Raw genomic sequence first — 26,190 nt, forward strand, 5'->3', positions numbered from 1 at the left:
ATCAGCAGGTTTTCTTTCTCTTTTTCTGTTTTTTTTTTTTTTTTTTTGTAGTATATAATTTTTCGTCTCTTGGGTGATTTGTTACTTGGTATATTATGATGATGTGATGTATAAAGATGATTTGCTATTATGATGATGTGATGTATAGAGATTGTTAATCGCTTTTTGATAATTTGTTATTATTATCATGTATCTCCTAAAGTGTGATGGTTCTTTTCTTGTTTTGTAACCTAGGATGCGAGATTTGAGCTAAGATAGATACTTGAAAAAAAATAAAGTTTTGAAAAAATAATAGTTTTGTAAAGCAATAATTTTGCCATTAGTTATTAGAGGTCGTCATGTTTAACTTAAATAGAAGTTGATGGCAAAAAAAATAAAATTTCGGTGATAATTCCATTTTCAGGTCCACTCAACACGTAAGTGTTTTCCAAATATCTTAAAAAAAAAAGGAAAGAAGAAGAAGAAAAAACAAAAATGAGATTACTGAGAAATGTTGTTGTCTTTTGGTTAAATCATGCTAAACAGAGCCAAGCAATCTGTTTACTGGTTTTGTTGATAGAATCTTTTGTTCATTTGTAAATTATTTGTATATTAAACCAAGTCATAGCTAATTAAAAATTGTTTAAAGTATTATTATTATTATTTTTTTTTTAATGCTACGATGCTGAAAAGAAAAGAAAAGCATAAATACGAAGGAAGAAAGCATCAGCCACATCCACCTTGCGTAGGCAAAAAGCCTCTAACAAAACCATTAGCACCAGGAAGAAAGACACTGATCATGTAATAAGGCTACATTCAGGCACCTGGACCAAAGATATTGCTAAAGATATTTAGCGGAGAAACAAGTTGAAGCGTCCATACTTCATGAACAACTTGATTGCAGGTTCTTGGCACCCAAGTGAAAGGGCAATTTATGAAACCAGAAACCAAGACATGTGCATGGTTCATAATCAGAGAGTTTTCCCGACAAAGCTTAGAACATTTCCCAATACAACCACTAATAACAGCTAAAGTATCTTCCACACGTATAATATGAGTCTACCATTCTTGCTTAACACATTCTAAAGCCCAAATCGAAGCTAGAGTTTCAGCTAGCTCTACTGGAAAAGCACAATTCTGGACCATAAACCCAACAACATATAAGATGAATCTCTAGCAACAATAGCAATGCAACAAGAATTTTCAAAGAAAGGAGCATATAAGTTTAGCTTATTTACACTAGAGGGAGGAGCTTTCCAACAAATAGCAACATTTGTTTTATCAGAGTTAGGAATCTGTTTATCCAACAAAAAACTATTTTCAAATTTCTCAAATATTTTCTCTAAAAGCTTTACATCATCTGCCATAGATTTAGAATCTCCCAAGGAGAATGAGCCATAAAGGATTAAGTTTCTTTTCCTTCAAATAAAATCCAACAACAATGCCCCAAATAAACAAAAATTATCTCCATCAGGAAGCATTCTTAATTGATCAGGAGGATTAACAATGAAATCAATCAAATCCAAAGTAATCGAAAATTAAAAAGAGTTGATTCTGATAGACTACTTGTTTGCAAAGCAAAGAGCTGTAGTATAATATAACAATTAACAAAAATAGGTAAAATATCTTCTTGAGAAGAAGTTCAGAAAGGACAGCCAACATTTGCCATGATCAGATTTAAGTGCTTTAACAGATTAAGGGAGAGGATTTTCCAAAGCTCGTCTGGGTATAGGAACAAAACCGGGCAAGTGAGGTATCCTAGGATCCCTCCATATATCCACTTGTGAACAATTCCAAATAATAAGCAAGCATGTTTTTTGACTAATTCTTGAGATGCCAAAAACTCTCTATGTAGGAGAATCTTTTGGGGACTCAAAGCAATTTAGAAAACCAGAGAATCTACAATGTTTGGACAATAAAATATTCACCCAAGGTTTATCTACTTTGGCAGCTGCTATCCATCCAGGTTTAGAAAGTAAAAGAAGATTCATATAAGCAATTTTTTTAAATCCAAGACCTCAAACATATTTGGGTCTGCATATAGAATCCCAAGAAACTAAATATGGTCAGTTACTCTCAAACACAACCATTTTCACATGAATTTTCATAGTAGACATAGCATAAAAACGAATTCAAGAAACAACACTTTCAATAAAATTTGTCCTTCAGGCTCTTAATAATAAACTCCATTGCCAGCTAGACAGTTCAACGCTATCAATAATTTTCTCAAAATTTTTGCGTCGGTTATTATCAAGGAAAAGAGGGTTACCAAGATGGTTATTCCACAATGGTTTGCCTCCCTTTCAATTTAATCTTAGGATTCCGGAATTTGTCACTTTGCAACACCCTTAAAAGTGCTTGACTGCTTGTTATGTGAAAATTACTTCCTCATATTATTTTCCAATTCAAGTAGACACTTGGATTGTCATATGAGCTATCCTGAACAATTCGGTGCCATGTACATCATTTTTGTTCCCTTTTACTACAAGTCGGAGAAAAAAAAAAAAGTCTCCGCAAACGGCCCCCATATGCTTACCATTCTGTGCAACCCTCTTCCATTTGAGAAATAATGGTGACGTCTCTGCACTTGGTAAAGTTTATGGTAATCTCATTCCTTACAATAGATTTATTCATCTTGCTGTGGCATATCTATATACGGTTTATGGAGACAGATTTTAGTAATTTGGACGCCATCTTGATATCCCACCTTTGTTTACTTCACATGATTCTGAATCTTGTAACAGGCACAAACAAATTATAAATTTGCAATATTTAACCTGATTTGCAATTTTGCTATTCATTCGACACTTATTTGATTTAAAGAAATACCAAACACCAGGACACGTAGGAGAAAGACTTAAAAAAGGAAATTTAAAGTAATGAAACGGAAGCTATCAGTGGCATTACTCCTTGCATTTTCAAGTGTCTTAAGTGTACCAAAACCAAGTTTGACCTCTAAAATAATATGAAAAGCCCTTCAAACACCTAAAATAATATGAAAACCCATTTCCATGAATGGCATTATAACAGTACGCACTTGCTTTAATGCTTTTCATTAAAGAATAGGCAAATTTATACTTGGATATAATAATGGCAATGTGACATTTCTTTAGTACCATAATTATGTTTCAATAGCATTAGGAAGGGCTTAGCAAATAGTAGCATGCTCTTTGGAACAGCTGAGAGGACGTGCACGTACCATAAATCCATCTTTTTTTGTTGGAATTTTATATCAATAGTACCAATGCCTACCTTCTAGGTTGATAAGTCAGCAAAACGAGTATCAAAACTCAATTGGCATTCCTCTTCATCTAAAAGACCCACAGTTGTTTTGTTTCAGTTTCCAAACCCACTTCCTACCAAACTTTCTGAGAGCCAACCCAAATAATAATTTTAACAAATTGCTTAAAATCTAACTCCTAAGATTTCTAATTTCTAATCGCACGCATCTGCATTAAATTATCCAGATCAGATGGTATATTAACATTCGGATCAAACACCTTCCAGTAGAAAACCCAATGATCAACTTCGTTTTAAATGTATCAAAGATATTACACCTATCACCCAGAAAGGAAAAGGAACAAATCTAAACCGATATAATTTGCAGAAAACCCTAGATTCCCAACACAGAAACGTTTTTCGGAATCCGATCTCAAAGAAGAAAAAAATAAAAATAAAAAATTAGAAATTCAAGAACTGGTAAACTTGGTGACGGCCTTTGTGCCTTCAGAAACGGCGTGCTTGGCCAATTCACCGGGAAGGACCAATCGGACGGCGGTCTGGATCTCCCTGGAGGTAATGGTGGGCTTCTTGTTGTAACGAGCCAATCTGGAAGCCTCCTGAGCGAGCTTCTCAAAGATGTCGTTGATGAAGCTGTTCATGATCCCCATAGCCTTGCTCGAGATCCCGATGTCAGGGTGAACCTGCTTGAGAACCTTGAAGATGTAAATTTTGTAGGTCTCGGTGCTCTTTTTGACCCTCTTCTTCTTCTTCTCTACGCCTCCTTCTTTGGCCACCTTCTTCTCGGCCTTCGGCTTCTTCTCCGCCGGAGCTTTTTCTGCCGGTTTCTTCTCCGCCGGCCTCTTCTCTCCCTTCGTCGGAGCCATTACTTATCGGAATTTTCTCGAGAAAATTTGGAAGAAAGAAACGAAGCTACTTCGTATTGGAAAATGGGGATTCTCCAAGAGAAAGAAAGAGCGATGTGAGGGAAAGTTTAGTAGAGACGAATTCTTTATATAGAGCGCTGGGATTGATTCTCATTGGTCGATAAGGTTTTCACGCGGATCGTTGACGTGTCGAATACCTAGCCGTTGGATTTGGATAGGTGTAGATTTGCGGTTGCGATTACATTTTACTTTTTCCAATGGATTTTAGTGATAAGCGAGTTGAAATTTTAGTTGGTCTCCATCGCACGTGCGATTTACCTTCAGATGACGCTTTCCCAAAGATAAAGAGCAAAAATACAAAATCTTCTCTAATTTTTAATTTTGTTTTCCGCTTCCTCCAAAATAAATAAATAAATTCGTTTTTTGAAAAAACAAATTTTACACAGTCACCTGCCAATCAAAACATTAATATATTTTAATTCTAATAAATATTTATCACAGTTTATCTTTTTTCATTTTTTTAATACATATAATTTAAAATGATGTCATATTTGAGGGAGATTTTGCAAATTAGCAACGTTAAAAAAAAAAAAAAGAAATTAAAAAAATAAAATTGGAAGGAAAGCTTTTGTAATTAACACTAAATTAAGTATGGAGGCTATTGTTTTCCCCCCTTTTTACTGTAATTATTTTTGTATAGGTATGAACTATGGAGGGATAATAATATTAGAATTATGCAATTTAATAACAAAATGCTTAAATTTAAAAAGGTTCGTACAGCTGTGGCATTGCCCCTCAACGATATATAGTTGGTTTAGAACCCTATATTAAGAAGAAATGTTTTGCAATTTAGATTTGTTTAATATGAAGAGTTTAAGGGGGTCGTTTCTCTACTAAGAATTCACATATATTCTTAACAAAATCGAACTCACAAATATTTGATTAATGTTAAAAGATATAAACTCAGCAAAACATCCATTTTTCAATGCTTAATTAAACAAAGAAAAATACTCCTTTTATATTTTTCTTGTAAACTAGATAAGTTTTAAAACATTTCATATCTTACAAGTCTAGCATCAAATATTAGATGCTCAGAAATGATAGACATTATCATCAACATTCAAACTTAATTTCCTCTACTACATTTCAACTCAAATAAAATTGTTGAGTGAGTTAAACCAAGTGATTTCAATAATAGATGTGCATATACCATCACCAGCCAACTTCTCCATGCTAAATTTTACAGCAAACAAGTAAATTAACAGATTTTGATAAAAAAAAAAAATGCATATTCCAATTAAAAAGAAAAAATTTTAAAACTACTTAAAGAAACAGAAATATGTCTTACAATGCAGTCCTCCTTCTTTTTCTTCCTCTTCTTTTATACTTTCCAAAACAAGCATTTGAAGTTCAAAATAAGAACGGAACATACCACATATAATGTAACAACCCAAATGACCTCCTCTCCCTTTCTTTATGCTAGAAATACCTTTTGCAAACTGAAGCCCGATCATCTTTAATTAGTCCTGTAACATGAAATAATAAAAATGCCAAGAATAAACAACATCAGCACTCAGATATGACATGTCAAGTTGTCTGTCTTTTCTTTTTTTTTTTTTTTTTTACTTTTTTTTGGGTGTGTGTGCGCGCTTGAAAATGCCACTTCAAGGCATAAAAAAGAATAAACACCAATAGCAAAAAAATAATAATAAAAAATTAAAAATTAAATTAAATTAAATTAAAACACAGTAGCTTTAATTTGGTTATGTTTCCTTGGCGAATTTTAAGTAATTAGCTATTAATAAATAGAAGATATATTAAAAAAAGGTGAATTCAAGTTCCACCGCTTTCATCTTATGTTGTAGCTTCATGATAAGATACCACAGAAATTTAAGTTAATACAGAGATAAATTGGAGATGCAAGGTCTACATACCAAGCAGATAATGCCGTGAAAAAGCGGAAATAGACATCTTAATCTTGTTATTCTTTACTTCAAGGACGAACATACTAAGGTCTCAACTAAAAATTAGTACCTCTCACATTGATTCCTTTGGTGGTAAGAGGAAAGTGAGGAAGGTGATGGTGCCATGGAGTAAGTTTGGGCATCTTTACTCTTAAAGAGCTACAATTGTTCTTTGTAGTCAAAACAAAACTACATCATCTATATATTAGTTCCTGACATAAATAGCTTCTCTTTCAAGCTAATACCACGCTTACACCAAAAATAAAAGTCTATGATATGAAATCTTGAACCAAGCCCAAGAAGAAACCAAAATTTCTATCAAGTTCCCCCTGAATTGACAAACCATCCATATTCAATTACCAAAATTTGGACTGACAGATCAGAGGTATCCAAATGGCTACTTGCCTTGCATATTACTTAGCCTACGAGGAAATTCGTGCATACAATTGGCTCTTTCTAGCTATAATGTTTTTCCATCATCACTGAGGAGTGGAAAAAACTTAGCTTTCTTCAAAAATATTGTCCAACTCTTTTAGACAATATTTTTCCATCGTCACTCTTTGCTGAAATATCTTTCTTATAAAATATTGTCTAACACTACCTATGCAACACCACAGTATAAGTTATCTACAGTGCAGCTCCTGCAATCTTAAAAGTCAACAATACTACCCCCCATAAAAAAAATGATCCTAATGGATAGACAATATTTCTTCCCATCTTCCATCTTTTAAATATTCAAGTTCAACCCACAAAACCCAACTAATGGATACAGCACTCCGAACCCTATACGCATAATAAACTGCTAGTTAAATTAAATAGAATACCTATCAACTATCACACCATTAGGACAGCTCTGACTGCTTAGCCAAGCAGCAATTGCAAAACTCATTCTTAAGTTTTAAACACAACTCAACAGAACCAGCAAATACTGGCACAAAAATAAAATTACGAGTGAGTGACTAAAAGGTAAGAAATGCTAAAAAATAATGTCAATAAAACCAAAACAAAAAGCACCAAACAGGGGGGTAAAAAAAAAAAAAAAAGGCAAAAGGGGTTTTTGCATATAAAACCTTGCAGAGCCAGCATTCAAGCTCCGATGAAGAATCCGACCCTGTGCAGAATCTCCACCGTCGATCAATTCCCTCAGCCCTAAATTACCCACTTTTTCCTCCTTCTCCTCCTCCTCCTCCTCCTCTTCTTCTTCCTCCTCAACAGCACGACCAGCATCACCACCACGAGCCTTACCCTGCAGCCTCTCGAAGTAATTCCCATATATATACTCTGGGGTATACCCGTTTTCTTCATCGAAAAGCATGATGTGGCCGTGCCACTCCCAGACCCGATAATCCGAACCCTTCTCCTCGTGGAACCCGATGCAAATGTGGTGCTCTCCGATAGTCACCGCCTGACCCGAATTGGGCTTGAGGGAATCGATTCTGCCGCTGAGGATGACCCGGATGATCTCCTTCTCGAGCTTGGATTCTTCCTTGGCGAGCTGGGTTTTGTTCTCGTCGTTGTCATCGTCGCCGTCGTTGTCAGAGAAATTGAGGAGGAAGTCTTCGAGGGATTGAGAGAGAAAGGGTTTGTTGTTGTTGTTGTTGTTGTTGGGTGGTCGGATTTGGAGCCTACCCATTAGGGTTTGAAGGAGGAGGTTGTCGAAACCGGCGGTGTTGGCGAAGGAGTTCATGGTTGTTTGATTTTGGTTTGAGAAGAGTGAAGAAAAGGTTTTCAGAACCTCCAAAAGGAGAGAGAGAAAGTGAGCAAGAGAAGGGTTTTGGAGATTGGGAAACAAATAGAGTACTTGTTGAGGAGGGTTTATGCTTCTTCGTTTTTGGGTTTTTATTTTTATTTTTTGGCTTTCGGATTTTTGGGATGTGATTGATGTTTTTTTTGGTGGGTGATGAATTTTTTTTTTTTTTGCTTGGTTTGGTGGATGATGATTGGTTTGTACAATCTACTTCTCGATATAAGCTTAGGTTTATTCAAAGCCCAAAAAAAAAAAAAAAAAAAAAAAGATATAAACTTATTTGTCATGATAAAAAAAATTAATAGGACCTGTATATCATATAATATGTATCAACAACCATAAAACCAGTAGCAATAATTCTGTCGGTTATAAATAATAAAACTCAAATTAAATATATAAATACTTTATAATATTTATTAAATGTCGAATCATAAATGTTCTTACATTTTGCCATATCACATGGGTACAATAGTTGTATACATTTTCCCTTTTATGTATCAAATTTTATGGGCGACTGTTGTTACTTTATTCAAATATTCTAAGTGCAAGTGATTTTTCTTGTTCATACAAGATTAGGAGAAAAAATTATTTATATATACAACAACTTTTTTGTTTTCTGGTTAATTACAAATACAACAGTTGCTTAAATTATATGTTGCAATGATTAAATACTCAATAAAATATTTTAAACAAACATTCTATTCTCATAGAAAAAAAAAATAAGAAAAAAAAGGCATGTTTTATTTTAACATTGTGCATAATTATAAATGGTTAGGTTCTCAGCAAAAGAATAGATATTATAAGTGGTTTGCCAATAATCATATAAGTCATTCTTTTTCGGGGGAAAAAAAAATCTTATAACTCTTTCTCGATTTATGTTGTATGTAATTTTTGCCTAAATTTATGGAAATGAAAATTTAGGGGAATGAGTACTGCATGCTATGTTAATCTGTAAGTAACAGATAATTTTTATTACCCAAAAAAAAAAAAATTGGTATTTTTTTTTTTTTTTTTTACATTTAAGGGAATGAAAAATTAGTGGAATAACCGAATGAGTAATGTTATGCTCACTGTATCATATAAATTTATAATATACTTAATATTTCTCATAACAACAATACCAAATTGTCAAAATGTTTATTGAAATTTATTTATCAAATAATATTACGAATGATGTAAAATAATATATATATATATATATATATGATAAATGATATTACTGTAAAAATCCAAACCACTGCATGAGATATTATCCTCTAGGGCTTTAGACCTAGTTTGTACGGTTTTAAAAAACCTCTCAAGGCCTTTTTATAAGTCATGCTTTGTTCTCATTTTAACCGATGTGGATCCAATGCCCTCACTACTACACTTTCGTTTTCATTTTCAACTGATGTGGGTCCAGCATCCTCGCTACCACACCGATTCGGATACTGGTTCTGATACCAACTGTAACAGTCTAGACCACCCACATGAAATATTGGCCACTTTGGATTTAGCCTGTACGATTTTAAAAGGCCTCTTAAAGAAAATATACCTACACTCTTTTATAAGGTATGTTTCTTTTTTATTTCCAACTGATATGGAATCTCACATAACAATATTTAAAAATATTATAGATATCAAAATGTTCATAAAAAATATTTATTAAATAACATATATCAATATATTATTAATAAAATATTAATATAATTTAAAAATAAATAAGTGAATCTCAAATGGATAGTAAATAAAGAAAATCAATTTTGATCCCTATAACACTATTATCCTTAGAATCGGTGTTTAAGGTTCAAGAAACACCAATAGTTTTTGTTTATTTATTTCTTTTATATATAGTACATTTATTGAAAATACAAATAAAACAAAATTTTGGTTGAACAGTTATAAAATCTAATATAAATCAATAAAAATATATTAGTAAATTCTAAAAATAATTGATAATTTGAACATATTGCTAATTTTTTTATGCTTTGAAAGTAATTAATCAAATATATTAATAATATTAAATTCAAATCATAAAAAAATAATAATATTTTTTTAACAAAATTATTAAAATATTAAAAAATAATAAAATAATAAAAATTCAATCCAACCAAACCAATCGAAATTGGAGCTACAATCTTCTATTTGGTTTTATTTCGTGGTTTGGTTTGCCCAAAAAAAACACAAAAAAGCTGACTGAATCAAACCGAAATCCACTCCTATATGCATATGTAGTTATTATATAAAAATCCATGAGAAATGGTAAGATACCACCGAATGGATGAAAAAGGAAATGGTTGGAATCTGTTAGAAACTAAGGGAAGTTGTATAAAATTAAGGCCCATGGGATTTCAAAAACATTGAAAATATTTTCTAAAATACATATAGATTGTAAAAATGTTCAAAGTCGTTATACATTATACATATAGATATGAAAGAATGTATATATCATTCTCCTTAAGATATATAATACATTTAATATGTATAGTAGGCATAAATATGGATAATACTTATCATTTTTAATAACAAAGATTTTTTTTTTTATATAGGTATTATAATATATTTAACATTTATCATCTGTTTTTAAATTCTAAAATTATGAAATCCAGTTTATCATTTTTATTTTACAAAATTGATTTTTAAAAATTATGTTAGAAAACTTTGGTTCACATATTTTTTGACCATTTTCCTACATTTTCCATTGACTATGAACAACGAAAATCTGATAAGTTTTTCAATAATTTTACACCACATATGCATTTCACTTGTCTAATTAGCCTAAACCTAGTGAAAAAAGTTACAAATAAGGACCATAATAACATAATTTATATATTTACCTTAACAAAAGAAAATAAATTTAGTATTTTTTTAATGTAAAATTTATATTAAAATGTATAATAATTTTATAGTAGAAAGATTGAAAATTAAGTAGTTACCGTTAAAATAAAAGTAATTAGCACGAAGGTCTGTAAACTTTATTGCCTCATGCATTTTGGTTTGTGATTTTATTTTTTATTTGGCTTTAAACTCAAATATGTATTGCAATGTAAGAATCTTTGATGAAAAATGCATGTGCAAGACATGTGAAATGGGCATTGTTAGTCATTTTCCTTTGCAGGCTTATTGAGAGGGGCCAAAATCCAAACTTAATGCAGTTTATGGAGCAATAACATCAAAGTTCCAAAAAATATATATCTAAAATTGTTTTTGTCAACAAAAAAAAAATTATAAAAAGAAATTGATTATTGATACTAAAAAAGGACTGCAAAAACATTTGGTACCAAAAATTTAAAAAAATTAAATGTGTACAAATAAATCTAATCATTTCTTCATAAACGATTTCGGAACAAAATTAGATGAATGATATATAAAAAATATTTATTTGGCAATAATTTGTAAAAAGAAAACATATAAATTATTTAAAAACACAAAAATATATTTTACTAAAAACATTATAGAAAAAGATAAACAATTGTTATTCTGAGACAGAATATAATATTTAAATTTTTAAAAATTTTCCATTGTAATGAACTTAAATTTATAATGTTTTTATTGAAAAACGTTATAATATTATATATATATATATATATATATATATTTTTTTTTTTTCTCTGATTGAATCATAGAGACCAAAACAAGATCAACCATTTATGTAATTTTTCGAAACAAAAAAATCAAGACCCTGATACTCTCTTCATCTCATTCATTTTTACAAACACCAAACACACAGTCAAACGAAAAACACAAAGAAATCATCTCACCCAGTGTTGGTTAGTTAACAAAATAAAACAAATAGAAATATTACAAATAACTTCGTGGTATTTTGAGTTATTGGCTTAAAAAATATATATATAAATTGGATGATTAAAAAAAAAAAAGAGAAGCGTGATAACTTTTTTTTTTTGGGTGTATATTTTAACATTTTTAAATAATTAATATGAGTTAAAAAATTTTAGTTTTATTTTTAAGGTATTATAAAAGAAAATTTAAAATAAAAAAAGATGCAGACAAAAAATTTAATAATTATTGCTTACATAATCGAAACTTTTATAAAAAATAATAAAAATAAAATAAGGATTAATGTGAAAATTACATAATCATAAATCATATATATATATATCAAAAAAGAACAAGAAAATGAAAAAAAAAAAAAACAACGGCTAAGAAAAAAAATTGGGCTAAGAAGAACCAAATTTTTTTTAAAAATTTTTTAATTTCGGGTCTGATCAGAATATGTAAACGAATATGATAATTATTAATTAAATAATTGTAAACTCTAATATAAAAATCAAATTGAACAAAAGAAAAGAATTAAATAAATGGTATATTTGCAAAATCATAATTCATAAATCATATATATATATATATATATATATATATAAATATATAAGAAAAAAAAAATTCAAAAATCAAAACCAGAGTGCAACGGTCAGCAGCGCGAAGCTTACCTGGAATCCTCGTATCAACGGTAAATCTGAAACCCTATAAAAGGTTTCCCAACCTCTCATTCTTAGTCGCCAAGCAACTCTACCTCTCTCTCTCTCTCTCTCTCTCTCTGATTTTCCCTGATCTCATTCTCTCTTCGTTCTTGATTTTCTCTCCAATCATCTTTGTTGTGGTTCTGATTTCATCTTCGTCGTTGTTGAGAATGGCCGTTTTGGCAGCGACGAGAGTGGGCATTGTTGAGCGAAAGCAACGAAGAAGAGCAACTACAATTTGTTCCTACTGGCTGGCCGGACGATGCACCAGAAACCCTTGTAGCTTCTTCCATCCACTTTCTCAATCTCCTTCCCCACCTCCTCTAATCCCAAATAAAGGCCCCCTTGCGGTTTCTGATGCCCATCTGCACAAATCCACCAAACGGCCATCGCTGGTTTCTTCTTCTTCTTCCTCCTCTCTCAGGCCCTGTGAGTACTGGAACTCCGGCAATTGCTTCTACGGCGATCGCTGCCGCAACTTACATTCGTGGTTCCGCGGCGACGATTTCTCGATTTCGGCCAAACTCGCCGGTCACAAGAATGGTATCACTGGCATAGCCCTTCCTCAAGGTTCCGATAAGCTCTTCACGGGGGATAGAGATGGCAATTTAAGGGTTTGGGATTACCGTTCTGGTAAATGCACCCAAAAGTTCGACCTTGGAACTGAAATTGGGTGTTTGATCTGTAAAGATTCGTGGATTTTTGTGGGTACTGTGGATTGCGTTAAGGCATGGAATTTCGAAACCCATTTGGATTTCAGTCTCAACGGACCTGTTGGTCAGGTTTATGCTCTTGCTGTTGGTCAAGATACCCTTTTTGGTGGAGCACAGAATGGAATCATAAGCTCCTGGAAGCTGTCAGATACAGATAGTCTTGGTTTTCCATTAACTGGGTCTCTAGAGGGCCATACTTGTGTTGTGACTTCGCTTGTTGTTGGTGACAAAAGGTTGTTTTCTGGGTCCATGGATCACACCATTAGAATTTGGGATACTTGTAGTTTGCGGTGTATTGGGACACTGAATGGGCATTCTGCTCCTATTATGTCTGTGATTTGTTGGAATTGTGTCTTCATATCTTGTTCCATGGACAAATCAATCAGGGTTTGGTCAACAACCAAAAAAGATGGGAGTGTGGAAGTAATTTACACCCATGAAGAAGAATTTGGTGTGCTTTCACTTTTCGGGATCCACGATGCCAATGACAAACCCATCTTATTCTGCTCTTGTGAAGATAATTCTGTGCGGTTGTATGAACTGCCATCTTTTTTGGAGAAGGGAAGGCTTTTTGCCAAACAAGACATTCGAGCCATTCAGACATCTGCTAATGATGACGGGCTTTTCTTCACTGGGGATTGTACTGGTATGCTGACCGTGTGGAAGTGGCATAGAGACCCCAAGAAGGAGGATCTTCAGAAGTGACTTACAGTTTAGATTCTTATTTTTGCTCCTGTATATTTTTTGGAGATTTGATTATTTCTGGTTCAAATGACAAATTGAAGCAATCTTAGCTTCAAAAGAACTGTAAATTGTTTTGATCATGACTTGTATAAAGCAACATTCATTTGGAAATATAAAACTCATGTCTATGTAAAATTATAGACAGTTCCTTTCATAATATAATTCTCTGATTTTGTTAATTTTTTTCTGCTTGTTATTAATTTTTAGATTATGTTTATAAATGTCTAATTGTTAAGACGCCCGAGGAATGATCTTCAAATTATTTATTTTATCTGTATCAAAGATTTACTCTTTCCATTGTGGTTTATGTATGTAAGAAACTTCCTTCTGAATGCTCATCACCTTTTATGGAGGCTGTTTCCATATTGTGCAATCTTCTTCAGTATGAGGACAGACAGGTATTAAGTTGTAATGATTTCTTATAAGCTTTCGTACTCCTACATCATATTTATCCTATATTACCTTCTTACATATATTTCTGTTTTAATTTGTCAGCTTGTTGAAAGTGTAGCTGTTTTCTTGATCAAAATTGTGGTGTGAGTCAGTCTCCAGAGATGCTGGATGAGCTTCGTACATAGCCTGATACAACAAACACCTCATCTTATAGATTCAAATAGCCAAACGACTGTGAATTGCAACAGTGGAATTGACAGTCAAGGGAGTGGAATTCAAGGTTTTGCATCAGCAAAAGGGGATGGATGTGATGATATTTTATTTTCTAGAGAAGGACCGCTCATAACAAAAGAGTCTAGAATATCAGGTGGTTGTAGTTGCAGTGCCAAGAAACTCAAGTCTAGGGTGGCTGCAACAGATTCTGAGCCTGGGAAAAAGGAGAAATTTGTGCATGAAAAGAAACTCAGTAGACAAGATAGGATTGAATCAGCCGCTTCTGTCAAGGTGCGGTATATTCCCATGATTTGGAGCTTGCAGAGAGTTTGATCTTGTTAGCAGATCCACAAACTCTTAACGATGCTGGTGCATCATATTGGATTCATCTGGTTCTTGAGCACACAGCAAGAACTTCATGGTGTAACGGGATCGATTAAGAAGATATTGCTGATGGTGCATATGACTTTACACGAGCCACCCTTTGAACTTCATTTCTTGCTTCTTGTTTCTCTGCCTGCCAGAGCAGAACAATGAGCCTTGCGGATACAGTCACCATAATGGCTCAAGGGTAATGCTTAATTTTTTTCGTCTTATGTTATTGGGTACTTGCTCTTTCTAGCAATTTATGGGTTGATTTGGATTTTATTTTTGTCTCCACCATGGTACTTATCCAAAGCTTCTTATGGTTAGTAGGTAGGAACTACAATAGATGCAACATTTCTAGCCACCTAATTTTTACCTCAGTGTCAATAGAGTCTTATAAACAATTTTTAAAAACTAGCAATCCTAAACTTTGAAAGCATGGCCAATATACAATTTGGTAAATCTGTTCTGAAACTTGACATGTGTGGCCCGCATCTTTGCATACTCATCCCCTTCTTTCACCATGGCTAGCCTAAATCTCCACCTTTTGGCAATAATTGACTGTAGTAACTTACATAACCCAAAACAAAACCACAATCAAAACCGTAGCAACATCTCAAGCATCTAAGTAGCAGGAAACTGCATTTTCTGTCACTTCCAGACCTTCGTGGGAACCTATAGAAAATGACAAGTTATATTATACCCCCTAAAAATAAGTTAAAGCCACTAGGTGCCAGAAATTACCAATTCATTATCTGCCATTTGTCGCCTTACAAGGAGGGGAGGGTATAAAACTATGGTGCACAAACCCATTTTTCACAAAATAATTTCAGATAAAACCTCCAAAAATCCAAAATAAATGCTTCAAAATCTGCATGTACACGGTCAAAATGTATAGATGAATAACACTAAATACTATAATGTTACCTTAGAGCTTATAAAATGAATAGAACTCAAGTACACCTTCTTAAAACCAACTGCTCTCCTACATGCACTAGGGTTTTAAGAAAGAGAATCATTGAGAGCGTCATTTTTTTATTGTAAAGTTGCAAGTTTTGATGGAGATTTGATGAAGAACTCTATTGTCCTATGTTTTGTTACATTGGAGAAGGACAAAACATATCCAAGTTTCTTTTCTTTTTTTTTTAAAAAAAAAGTGTGTTCTACAAAAACATTGACAGGAAATATTTTCTAAAAAGAAGTTGAAATTGAAATTTATTTTTTTTAAAAGCGCAGGCTTCTTAAAACTAAAGTTTTGGCTCAATATGTGTTATAATCAAATGCGGGCTTAACAAAGTGGAGGTGTTACAAATATGTTGTTTATGAAAGCTTTTGGCGTTGTGTTATGGGGTTGCTAAGTTACATTATGATTGGTGGAAGAAGCTGCTTCAATCCGAATCCAAAAACACCTCCATGCTCACATAGCACAACAATCTTACACTCAACTACAGCCATCTGCAATAGCTATCCAGACTGGGTTACGAGCAAGGGCTACCCAAAATGAATACAGATAAAGGAGAAGAACCAAGGCTGCAACCATTGCTCGGGTAATTACTTTTCTGTAGAGATTTCTCACAAAAATCAGGGGTGCATAGAGAAAGTTCTAGGATTTTAAAGTCTGCAGCATTTACTGGTATAAGTACAACAATTTCTTATCTGTTTGGCTTAAAAGAAATCCTTGTCAAGAAAATTGTAAAGGTTTTCTTTCTATATTGATAATGACTTGGAAAAAGTATTGGGGAAATGTTTCCAGAATATTGATATGTACATGAAAATAAGATACAAATTGTGTACAAGTTACATTGAGAAAGGTTTAGTTTTTGCTGTGTAATCCATCGATATTGAATAATTTCAAGCTGATGAGTTTTGATAACATTACAAATATTTCATCCTACAGACTCGATGGTGAAGATTCCAAGCTCTTTGTTCTTATAACAAGCAGAAGAAAGCGACTCTTGCACTTCAATATCTCTGGAGATCAAAGGTGGTGAGGAAGGAGCTTAGAAAGCTCAGGATGGTGAGATTTTACTATTTATACAAAATAATTTATTTCAATTCCAGAAGTACCATTTTGAACTTTTCCAATGGAAGCACCTAAACTAGAAGATGTATCGTAATTATAATAATAATAATAATAATAATAATTGCTTCCAAATCTAGGCTGCAAGAGAAACAGGTGCTCTCAAGGAAGCAAAGTACAAGCTGGAGAAGCTTGTCGAGTAGCTAACATTGCAACTAGAATTTGAAAAGCACTTGAGGGTATATTTTCCACCAACTTCTTTGACAAATATAAGCATTCATTAGGCTAGGAGTTCAATTACATTAAGTAATATGAACAACAAAGAATAGGCACAGTGTATATTAATTATATAAAAGGTGCATCTATCCTAACTTGCAGTTAAGATTGCTCAGCTAGCAACGTCAAACGAAGAGACCAGTTAGACATGACAAACCTTGATGCTGAATGCATAGAGTGGTCCATGCATGTTTATCTTAAAACAGAATTTTTTGCAGATCTATCTTGAAGAAATTGTAAAGTTACAAAATACTTTGCAAGAAATGCAAGGTCAGCTAGATGAAGCTCATGCTGCAATTATCGATGAGAAAGAAGCAGCCAAGACAGCCATTGAACAAGCTCCACCAGTAATCAAAGAGGTACTAGTTGTGGATGAAACCAAGCTGGAAATACTCAGAAATCACAAGGAGCTAGAGGTAATGTATTTCAACAAAGCCACCCTACATGTTACCTCAATAACTGATAAGAGTCAGTTTGGGGGTGTGGACACACTTGCACGAATTCGGGTAATGGCTACAAACTTGGTCACCAAGTTCATGCATTTAGGAATATAATAATTTATGTTTTCATAGAACACCTTAGTTAGAAATCATCAAAAAGTGGAAAAATCGATTGTTAGCCATTTGGCATGTAAACGTCTATTAACCATTCTACTAAACAATTTCGGTAAAACAGTACTCAAGAAGAGTACTATCCACTATTGGTCGTTAGTCCAGTATCTGAGATCATTTGGGTCCTTTCTGCGGCATTGTAAAGGAACTGATAGATTCAAGAAGGAAACTAAATCCTCCTAACAAAAATTTCATTTTCCATGCATATGCCACTAATTTGATGGCACGTATCTAAATATAGATTGTGAATATGTAGGGTGAGCTAAGTGAACTGAAGAAGAAAGTTGAGGAATTTGAAGTGAAGTTTTCTCAAGTAGAGAAACAAAAGCCAAGAGAGACTTCAAGAGGCAGAAGATGCGAGGCCGAAAACAATGCAGCTTCAAGAAACAATTGGAAGGTAAAGAAAGAACAGCTTTATCACAAACATCGAGGTCACTATAACCTGTGCTTGACTAACTATTTTGTATTCTCGGACTAATCAAACTCGTCCAACCTCGAATCTGAAAATCAGGTGCTACGCCAACAGGCTCTTGGTGCATCAATGAATGAAGCAGTCTCTGAAGAATTGAAAATGTAAGAATCCACAACATAGTACAATCTGATGTTTGATTCAGAATTCTATTAACTCAATTTGACTTGGGAACTATTCAAGTATTTAATAACTCTCCAATAATATTGCAAATTTGCTACTGTTAAAAATGGTTGTCCGAGCATAGTTCTGAACTATTTATTTTTGTCCAGCTTAAAAGAGTAAGATCCAAGATTTGGAATCAGAAAATGAGTTACTCCACAACAAGGTTGTAGTTATTGAGCACAAAACTACTTCTGAGAATTTACCTGTCAAGGTAAAATAATTTAAATTGTCTTTTTGAGTTTGTACTACTTCATTATTAGTTAATGACATTTACTTGTCTAAACAAATTTTGTCGATGACATTCTATGTTTGATACAGAGCCTTGAGAATGGGAATCCAACAGAGTAAGAGAATCAAAGACCTAAAGTATTTTCCTAATATTTTAACTAGATGGTCTTCGAGAACAGATTACTATCAAATAGATACTTCGCATCTTTAATCACGTCAGTAAGTCAATCTTTTCTACAAGAGTCTTGGGAATGGGAATCCAACAGAAGAAGAAAATTCAAAGAACCAAGGTATTTTCCAACTTTTTTTCTAAATTCTCTTCAAGAACAGTTTCTTGTTTTCTGTCATTACTTACACAATTTCTTTTTTTTTTTTTTTTTTTTTTTTTTTTTTTTAAGAGTCTTGAGGATGGGAATCAAATAGAGGAAGAGATTTAAAGAACTAAAAGGTATTTTCCAACTTTCTTGATCAGATTCTCTTCAAGAATAGAATGCATTGGTACTTATCATCTGTCATTACTTACCAAAATGAGTGAATGCTTTTTTCAGGAAACTGTTCCTGTTGTGTCCCGCTTAACTAAACAAAGATCTCTCACAGACACGCAGCAGGTATGTGGTTATAATCTGAAATTATAGCCAAATTTTTTACAGATTTATATAAATTTCTGTCAAATTACAGCAAATTTTTTACAGATTATGCTAACATATGCGGTTAAAGAAAATATACGGAATGATCAGAGTTCAGAGATAGTTTAAAGAAAGAGATTAGCCCATTTTTGATCTTATGCATTTTGGTTATACTCATTTTTATGGAAGATTACATTTTTGACATCTACATGTATATGAGGTGCCTACAACCACAAGTAAAACCCCATTTACAGGCACCGAGATTAGAATGTAATTAAATTAAGAAAAACCTGAAATTATTATTATTATCATTTTATTTTTTGCAAAAGAAACTTCAATGAAAGAAAAATATACGGAGTAAAAAGGTTACTGAATTCAGAGATTTTTCTTTTCTTTAGCTCTGAAATATTCGAAAAAATAAAATAATTTAGTAAAATATTAAACCCTTACATCACGATAATAAATTAAAAACCAAATATTTGTAATAAAGATATAATGATTTCACAAACTCCATCTATAAACTGTTTGCAATTATAGCAAAGAATACATTTTCTTCTGAGAAAAAAATAAATAAACAAAATCAATCAAAAGGAAAATCAATATTGGGTATGACAGGGGAAAAAAAAAAATATATATATATATATATATATATATATATATATATATATATATAAGCAAACAAATGAACTCGCCCCAAAGTCTTTTTGCAACTCTCATTTTCAACATTCATAGCTATAAAGATCATCGTCCAACACTACTAATAAGTATAGTGCCAACCGATCCGTCCAGAGGTCGAAGTATAAGCAAGCATTGGTTTTAGACCATGCATGCATAAGCAACAAAATAACATATATCTATTTCTTCTTTTCGTCATTATAGTATTAAACATATATATCATAGCCGTCTGTCCTATATAACAGCAGGATAGAATCAGGATCCATCACTGATCCGACTACCGCCTCAGACATTCCACAATGTAGTCAGCATAAAGATCCCTTCACAAAGAAGAAAGATTCATGAGATTATGATCGACAATGTTTAAGCAAACATGTTATAGATAACCTTAAGGTAAGTTCATTTATTCAACAGCAGTTCATGTTGGCAATCGTTGATTGATGCAAATTTACTTAGACTCAGAGAGGTATGCCGAATTAATATATGCCAAAGAATGCAATTCATGAATTAAAGTTACAAAATATAAAATTTTATATCTTATTTCACATAGAGATTGCTGTGCTATTACCTCCAATCTAGGATGTATATTTGTGTATCAATACTCTTTTTAAGTTTTGGACTGACAAGACTAATTGCAGTTTAATGTCCAAAAAGGATGACTAATTGCAGTTATAGACAAAAACTAGGAACAAATTAATTGGTCATCTATGTGTTGGGCAAGGATGTAAGAGGACTGAAGACTTACATGGAATGCTGGATTACTTCATAGGCAGTTGAAGCAGGCAGAAAATCATTAACTGCAACTTCCTTGTTCTCATTTTTCTTGTCTGATAATTTTGTTAAAGAAAATATTTGATTTTGTCAACTGTGAAGAGGACCACTAAAAATATAAAACCATGTTTGCAGACATCATGTTCTATGCAATACTAAAATCTAGACATTTCTGGAAGGATACAGTCTTCAAAGAAGCGACGGATCTCAGCCAAACGATGTGGTGGGAGTTCCTTGATATCATTATAGTGACGGTACTCAGGATCATCAGCACAAACAGCAATGATCTTGTCATCTTTCTCGCCCTGTGTTCATTTTACAAGAAACCAAATAAGAATTATATCTTATATCTTTTGAAGGACAACAAAAACAACTCTTTCTGTCTGGAGATGTACCTGATCAATCATAGGCATCACACCAATAGCTTTAGCACGAAGAAAGCATCCAGGTAGAACTGGCTCCTGCCATTATTGCAGTCAAATATTTTAAATTGAGGTACACATACAAGCAGCAAACTGAAAAGTTAAAAAGTCAGGACCAAAAACTACATTTCAAAATGCACTTGACAGTTTGAAGTTATAATATTTCCACATGGCAAACTTGTCCACAGCTCCACAAATCTTTAATTACTGAATGACAACACCAAAATTCTGCTAGCTAAATAGGCCCCCATTTCGAGCACAAATGAAACCCTCCAAAAACAAATGTCCAAGGATACCTAAATAAATGATTATTACAAATTTTTAAAGATGATCCAGTCCTCCAAAAGCAGAAATGATCATCAGGAAAAATCCATTGCAGCCTCTTTATATCTAAATCTTTTTTTATAAATTAGTTGTGAATTTAACTTCCAGTCTTCCATGGCAATAGTCAGGAGATTTGTCAAAATATACAACTTAAGATGAACACCTTTGTCTAAGTGACCCACACGATTATGGTTGTAAGCAGTAAGTAACCTACTGGTTATAGGAGATTGTCAGATTTGAGACAAAAGTGCTTCCAAACATGATGCATAATCCTCGAACAAATATAAGAAAATATGAAATTTGCAAGAAATATGTCCATCAAATCTACCTGCATGATAATCAGAACATCCAAGGGGTCACTATCCTCACAAAGAGTACGTGGGATGAAGCCATAGTTGTGAGGGTACACAACTGATGAGTAAAGTACACGATCAACCTACACAAACATGCACCATTTAGCAATCCAAATTTAACATGCTAAGGTTTACCAAGAAGATTAGCTTGGCTCACGTAACTACCTTAATTAGTCCAGTTTTTTTGTCAAGTTCATACTTCACTTTGCTTCCCTTGCTTATTTCAATTACCTGCATGAATTAACCATATTTAAACAAGAACAAAAGTCAGACAGAATGAAAAATGCACCACAGTTATTGTTTCATACTATATTGAATAGCCTCTGCCATCACAGGTTATTGCATGCATATAAATATATGAGCTATACTGAAAATATTATTTGACAATGGAAAACTAGTGAACTTCATTATATTTTCATAACAGTACGATCAGAATTTAGTAGGAGACTAAAGTACTGCAGGATTTTTCTATAGTCCATCAAGACCAGCTTTGTTAAAATTTCAAAGACACCCTCCTACATTAAAAAAATTCTAAGACTTATTAAGATAACTGGTCATACAAGTGTTCACAAACTAAACAATTAAGACCTGATAATTTTTATTCTTTTTTTTTTTTAAATAAAAACATAATTCATAACTTGATATTAAAATGACATTTACTTTATTTAGTGTTGCTCGCTTATCACATTAAATGGTAGCTTAATATTACGCAATATCTTACTTTAAAATGAAAAGAAAATTTATTAACAGATCATGTCCAGTAAATGATAAAACAACACTCAGTTTAGACTTATGAAGTTTATCATGTTAAGCTTTGCAATCAAGTTTGGATATACAAAATTTAACACAACAACAACTTAACACACATGTTGTCAGGGGTACTGAACCATGACATATCAATCTTTAAACTTTGGTTAATGCAAACAAAGTTCATTAGCTTCCCGCCATAAAGGCATTTAAGAAATATCCAAACTTTAACCAACCATATCAACTGGCCAAAAATAAAACAAAAAGACAAAAAAAACTGTTTCCTTTTTTAAGAAAATTAAAGTTTTATAGAAGGTTGAAACAGAGAGAATATTGTAGAACAGGTCATATAGTGTCACTTAAAATACCGTGAAGAAAACCATGACATTTCAGTCTTCGTGCTTTGATTAGTGCATAAAATACATGTTCTTTTGCTTCCTACAATAATGTATTTAGGAAAGTTCAAATGAATCTTTTTATTCCATGGATAAATTTGCTCTGGATCTTATGCTTAAAAGAAGTGTACCATTGGAACACTAAATTACAAATGAAGGAATTTTTATTCCATGCCAAAGAATATTCAGTCAAACTTAACAGAAATACTTTTATTTACGGTCAGGTGAACTATATTTGTAGAAATACATTACCAATTAAAACCACTTCAGTTTCTTCTTCTTTTTTTCACTTTTATTTTGGCTACATTTAAAAGGCTCATACTTAATTATCATAAATTCTGAGGACTGAACCCTAAAAAGTAAGGATAAATATATAATAAATTTTAAAAGAGCCCCAGCTTGGGCCTAGAATTTTATTGAGTCAGCCTTGTGAAGATATGGTTACTTTCTGCAGAATATATTTTCAATATTTGTATACATTTAGACATGCAAAGCACAGAATCATTCCTCCAGAAAGCACAGCAGAAACAAAATAATACATAATAATCCAAGTATTGCTCCAGATTAAATCATAGCAACGGTTCAGAATACTTACACAGTTGAAAACTGTTGGAGCACCAGGTCCTGCATTGTAATGACAAAAAGGTTGAATTTAAGCTCTTTATATCAATGCCAAAGAAACTGGGATAAAAGGATGTAACCTAACAATTATTCAAGGAAAGCATAAAAGAACTGCAATTATGTTGCATACCTATCTCCAGATCATGCCAAGGATGAGCTGCAACAGACCTCCTGGTCATGGATGAAAGAATCCTCTCATTAAGAGGTGGATGTGGATGTGGATGTGTGGAATGATATGTCTCAGTGGCCTTGTTAGGAGTCTCAATGGGTGGAGCCATCACTGGAGGTGGATGTGGATGTGTGGAATGATATGTCTCAGCGGCCTTGTTAGGAGTCTCAATGGGTGGAGCCATAACTGAAAGGTAAACACAAAGTGATTTAGAACGAGATAATACTTGTAAAGACATTTGTGCTAAATGCTTGTAAACACATTTGTGCAGACAGTGTTTGTCTGTCTAAATCTTCAATCAATGTAAGCATTATTTTTTTTTTATTATTATTTTTTTAATGATAGATAAAATTGTTAATAATCTGATTTATTTACTTCCCTGAGGCTCCTTATAAGGTCAGCACTTTACTCCCTAAATAAAAGGAGCCATGAAACCAATAGAAAGAAACCAACACAATTTTCATTTAAACATGTACAAAAATTGACACAAACACATGCATTTACGCAGTATCCAATAAGATTCTAGATTTTTATGAAAATGTGGAGAATTATTTGTCACCCATTTCTAAAAATACTTTTCTCGACTATGAAAAGTAAAATTGCCTGGACTTTTCTTTTCTTTTAAGCTTTGACTACAATAAGCAATGTCGCTTGTATAAAGACTTTAAAAACAATGGAAACATCGAGACCAGGTTAAAATACAACTACAGGTAAAGGTTCTGAGCAATTAGATCCAGATGACTCTTAGAAATCGGTGCGTTTTGACTAAAATAATAAAAAACAAACAGAAAAAATTTGACTAAAAACAGAGAAAAAAAAATATTTAATTTCTCGAACCTAACCTAGAATGCCCAATAGCTACAAATTTTGGAAAAGTCAGATATTTTTTTGAGGACCAAAATAAAATTATTAAATACCTATAAAAAGCTTTGCAAAAGCGCCCCAATTATAACGTTTCGTCGAGATATATATACGTTTCGAAACGTTTATAAGGAAATAAATAAGCACTAAAATCCGAGTTTAAAAAAAAAAAAAAAAAGGAAAGAAACGGTACGGAAAACTAAATTCAAGCTTGCAGATCCAACACATGCAGCAAAATCATTCATTATACACAGTCTCCATGAACAATCACAAAGTGAAAAACCAGTTCATAAGCATATCAATCAACATCAAACGGCATGATTTTCGCCGTCAACACAAATTCCAAAAAATCAACGGCTTACAAACAAGAGTGCACAGTACACAAACTCAAAAAAAGAAACTCACCACAGTGGTCACGAAGAGGAAAAAAGAGATCCAAAAACAAAAAATAAAAAAAGTGGGCAAAAAATGCATGAGCAAGAAATCAACTAGAAAATGCAAAACAAAATCAGAGAAAATGAAATTGTACGACTCAGGAACCGAAACCTGAAGCTCACCTGAAAGTCACCGGAGTTCCGATTCCGAACAAAGCCGTCGGCGACAAAGCTTAACGAAGACGGAACGAAACAGATCTCGAGGAGAGAGAGAGAGAAGCTGGAATAAGGCGCTCAGACAGGTAAAAGCAAGAGAGCTAATGCGTGTTCCCGCTTACTTTCCTGCTTTGCCATTTGCTATTTAAAGAAAACCCACCTCACATAAATTTGGGCCAAAAAAGAGTAAATAAATAAATAAATAATGAAAATTCTCGAAAATTAAAAATAATAAAATATTAAGATAAAAAAGCAGAGAGGAATTGAAATTCGTTTGCCAAAAACTGTAAAATATGCTTTTTGGAAAATCCGTATATTCTTCCGAAGCGAATATATAGTGGCTTGGCTCCAGCTGTTTTTGCTTTCGATACGTGTGCGCTTCTGATTGGATATATCAGGTGAGATAGATTGGGACCCACATAGGGAGAGAGACGGAGTTCCTAACGGTCGTATGGTTGCAGTTTCTTTACAGTTTTTTTTTTTTTTTTTTTTGGGTTGATCGCTGACTGGGATGGCGAGAGGTCTACGTTACTGTTCATTACGGTATAAAAATATAACTCATGGTATGGATGGTGCGTGTGGGATGTGATTCATCACACTCTTCTCGTGTGCTTTTTAATCCAAATGTCCAATCAAATTTTGCCATGTCATCATTCGTGCAAGTCGGTTTTATTTTTTATTGGTTTTAAATTTTTTAATGGAAAAAAATTCCTTGATTACTATTATTTTTAATTGAAGTATAATGTCTAAAGATTAATGGATTGTGTTCTTCATTTTTTTATTTTTTTTTAATCTGAGATTGAGGTATTTGAATTCATAATTATTGTACTGAAAACAGTGGTTTTTTAATTGGAGCTCGGCTGTACTTATTTTTCAAAAAATTATCTACTTGTTGTTTTAGTCATGTGAGATGGATATTTTAACATGAGAATAACATACTTATGGAATGAGTTTCAACTTATAATGGAAATGAAGATCGAAAATCAATATAAAACAGAGAAATTGAAGATGTAAACTCAGAAAAATTGTACTGTTGGAATGTCTAGAGGGCAGAGACAATGTGGGTTTCTAGCTTCAGAAAAAGTGAGATTGAAGAAACATTAACCAATAACGTGCGGTGTAATGATAAAATACGAAATAGTATATGAGCATGTGATGTGGCAATGACTAATATTGCCTATCCTT

General features: G+C 32.9%; 4 protein-coding genes and 1 long non-coding RNA gene across 6 annotated transcripts; 2 read left to right on the top strand and 3 right to left on the bottom strand.

Moving 5' to 3' along the window:
* Positions 1–3,486: 3,486 nt before the first annotated feature.
* On the bottom strand, positions 3,487–4,190 carry LOC132799969 (probable histone H2B.3). Its single transcript, XM_060812728.1, has one exon. It carries the CDS (start codon positions 4,083–4,085, stop codon positions 3,669–3,671), a length of 417 nt encoding a protein of 138 aa, XP_060668711.1. The 5' UTR covers positions 4,086–4,190; the 3' UTR covers positions 3,487–3,668.
* Positions 4,191–5,074: 884 nt separating this feature from the next.
* Positions 5,075–7,958, bottom strand: LOC132799968 (uncharacterized). Its single transcript, XM_060812727.1, has 2 exons — positions 7,120–7,958; positions 5,075–5,611 (listed from the first exon to the last, which is right to left on the bottom strand). The coding sequence occupies exons 1-2, from the start codon at positions 7,734–7,736 to the stop codon at positions 5,602–5,604; spliced, it is 627 nt and encodes a 208-aa protein (XP_060668710.1). The 5' UTR covers positions 7,737–7,958; the 3' UTR covers positions 5,075–5,601.
* A 4,465-nt stretch (positions 7,959–12,423) lies between these two features.
* On the top strand, positions 12,424–13,671 carry LOC132800029 (zinc finger CCCH domain-containing protein 48-like). The gene has a single exon (XM_060812919.1). It carries the CDS (start codon positions 12,424–12,426, stop codon positions 13,669–13,671), a length of 1,248 nt encoding a protein of 415 aa, XP_060668902.1.
* A 3,277-nt stretch (positions 13,672–16,948) lies between these two features.
* LOC112488949 (uncharacterized) lies at positions 16,949–19,738 on the top strand. 2 transcript variants are annotated; one of them, XR_009634913.1, is made up of 5 exons: positions 16,949–17,394; positions 17,846–18,434; positions 18,542–18,741; positions 18,850–18,899; positions 19,000–19,738. It is a non-coding gene; the product is annotated as an uncharacterized LOC112488949 (long non-coding RNA). The 2 variants fall into 2 exon arrangements; XR_009634912.1 differs by having other exon boundaries at positions 18,850–19,738.
* Positions 19,739–19,760: 22 nt separating this feature from the next.
* Positions 19,761–25,171, bottom strand: LOC107432828 (soluble inorganic pyrophosphatase 4). The gene is made up of 9 exons (XM_048465671.2): positions 24,973–25,171; positions 23,516–23,740; positions 23,360–23,388; positions 21,788–21,853; positions 21,598–21,705; positions 20,919–20,984; positions 20,708–20,828; positions 20,498–20,579; positions 19,761–20,072 (listed from the first exon to the last, which is right to left on the bottom strand). Exons 2-9 carry the CDS (start codon positions 23,736–23,738, stop codon positions 20,030–20,032), a joined length of 738 nt encoding a protein of 245 aa, XP_048321628.1. The 5' UTR covers positions 23,739–23,740; positions 24,973–25,171; the 3' UTR covers positions 19,761–20,029.
* Positions 25,172–26,190: the final 1,019 nt, after the last annotated feature.

This window comes from Ziziphus jujuba, chromosome 11 (assembly GCF_031755915.1).
Source record: "Ziziphus jujuba cultivar Dongzao chromosome 11, ASM3175591v1".
NCBI classification, from domain to species: Eukaryota; Viridiplantae; Streptophyta; class Magnoliopsida; order Rosales; family Rhamnaceae; genus Ziziphus; species Ziziphus jujuba.

Coding starts and splice junctions, on each gene's coding strand:
- LOC132799969 (XM_060812728.1), bottom strand. CDS start 4,085: ATGGCTCCGACGAAGGGAGAGAAGAGGCCGGCGGAGAAGAAACCGGCA.
- LOC132799968 (XM_060812727.1), bottom strand. CDS start 7,736: ATGAACTCCTTCGCCAACACCGCCGGTTTCGACAACCTCCTCCTTCAA.
- LOC132800029 (XM_060812919.1), top strand. CDS start 12,424: ATGGCCGTTTTGGCAGCGACGAGAGTGGGCATTGTTGAGCGAAAGCAA.
- LOC107432828 (XM_048465671.2), bottom strand. CDS start 23,738: ATGGCTCCACCCATTGAGACTCCTAACAAGGCCGCTGAGACATATCAT. Junction 21,706..21,787: donor AAAAAACTGGACTAATTAAG/GTAGTTACGTGA, acceptor ATGTTTGTGTAG/GTTGATCGTGTACTTTACTC. Junction 20,580..20,707: donor CCGTCGCTTCTTTGAAGACT/GTATCCTTCCAG, acceptor CAAAATTATCAG/ACAAGAAAAATGAGAACAAG.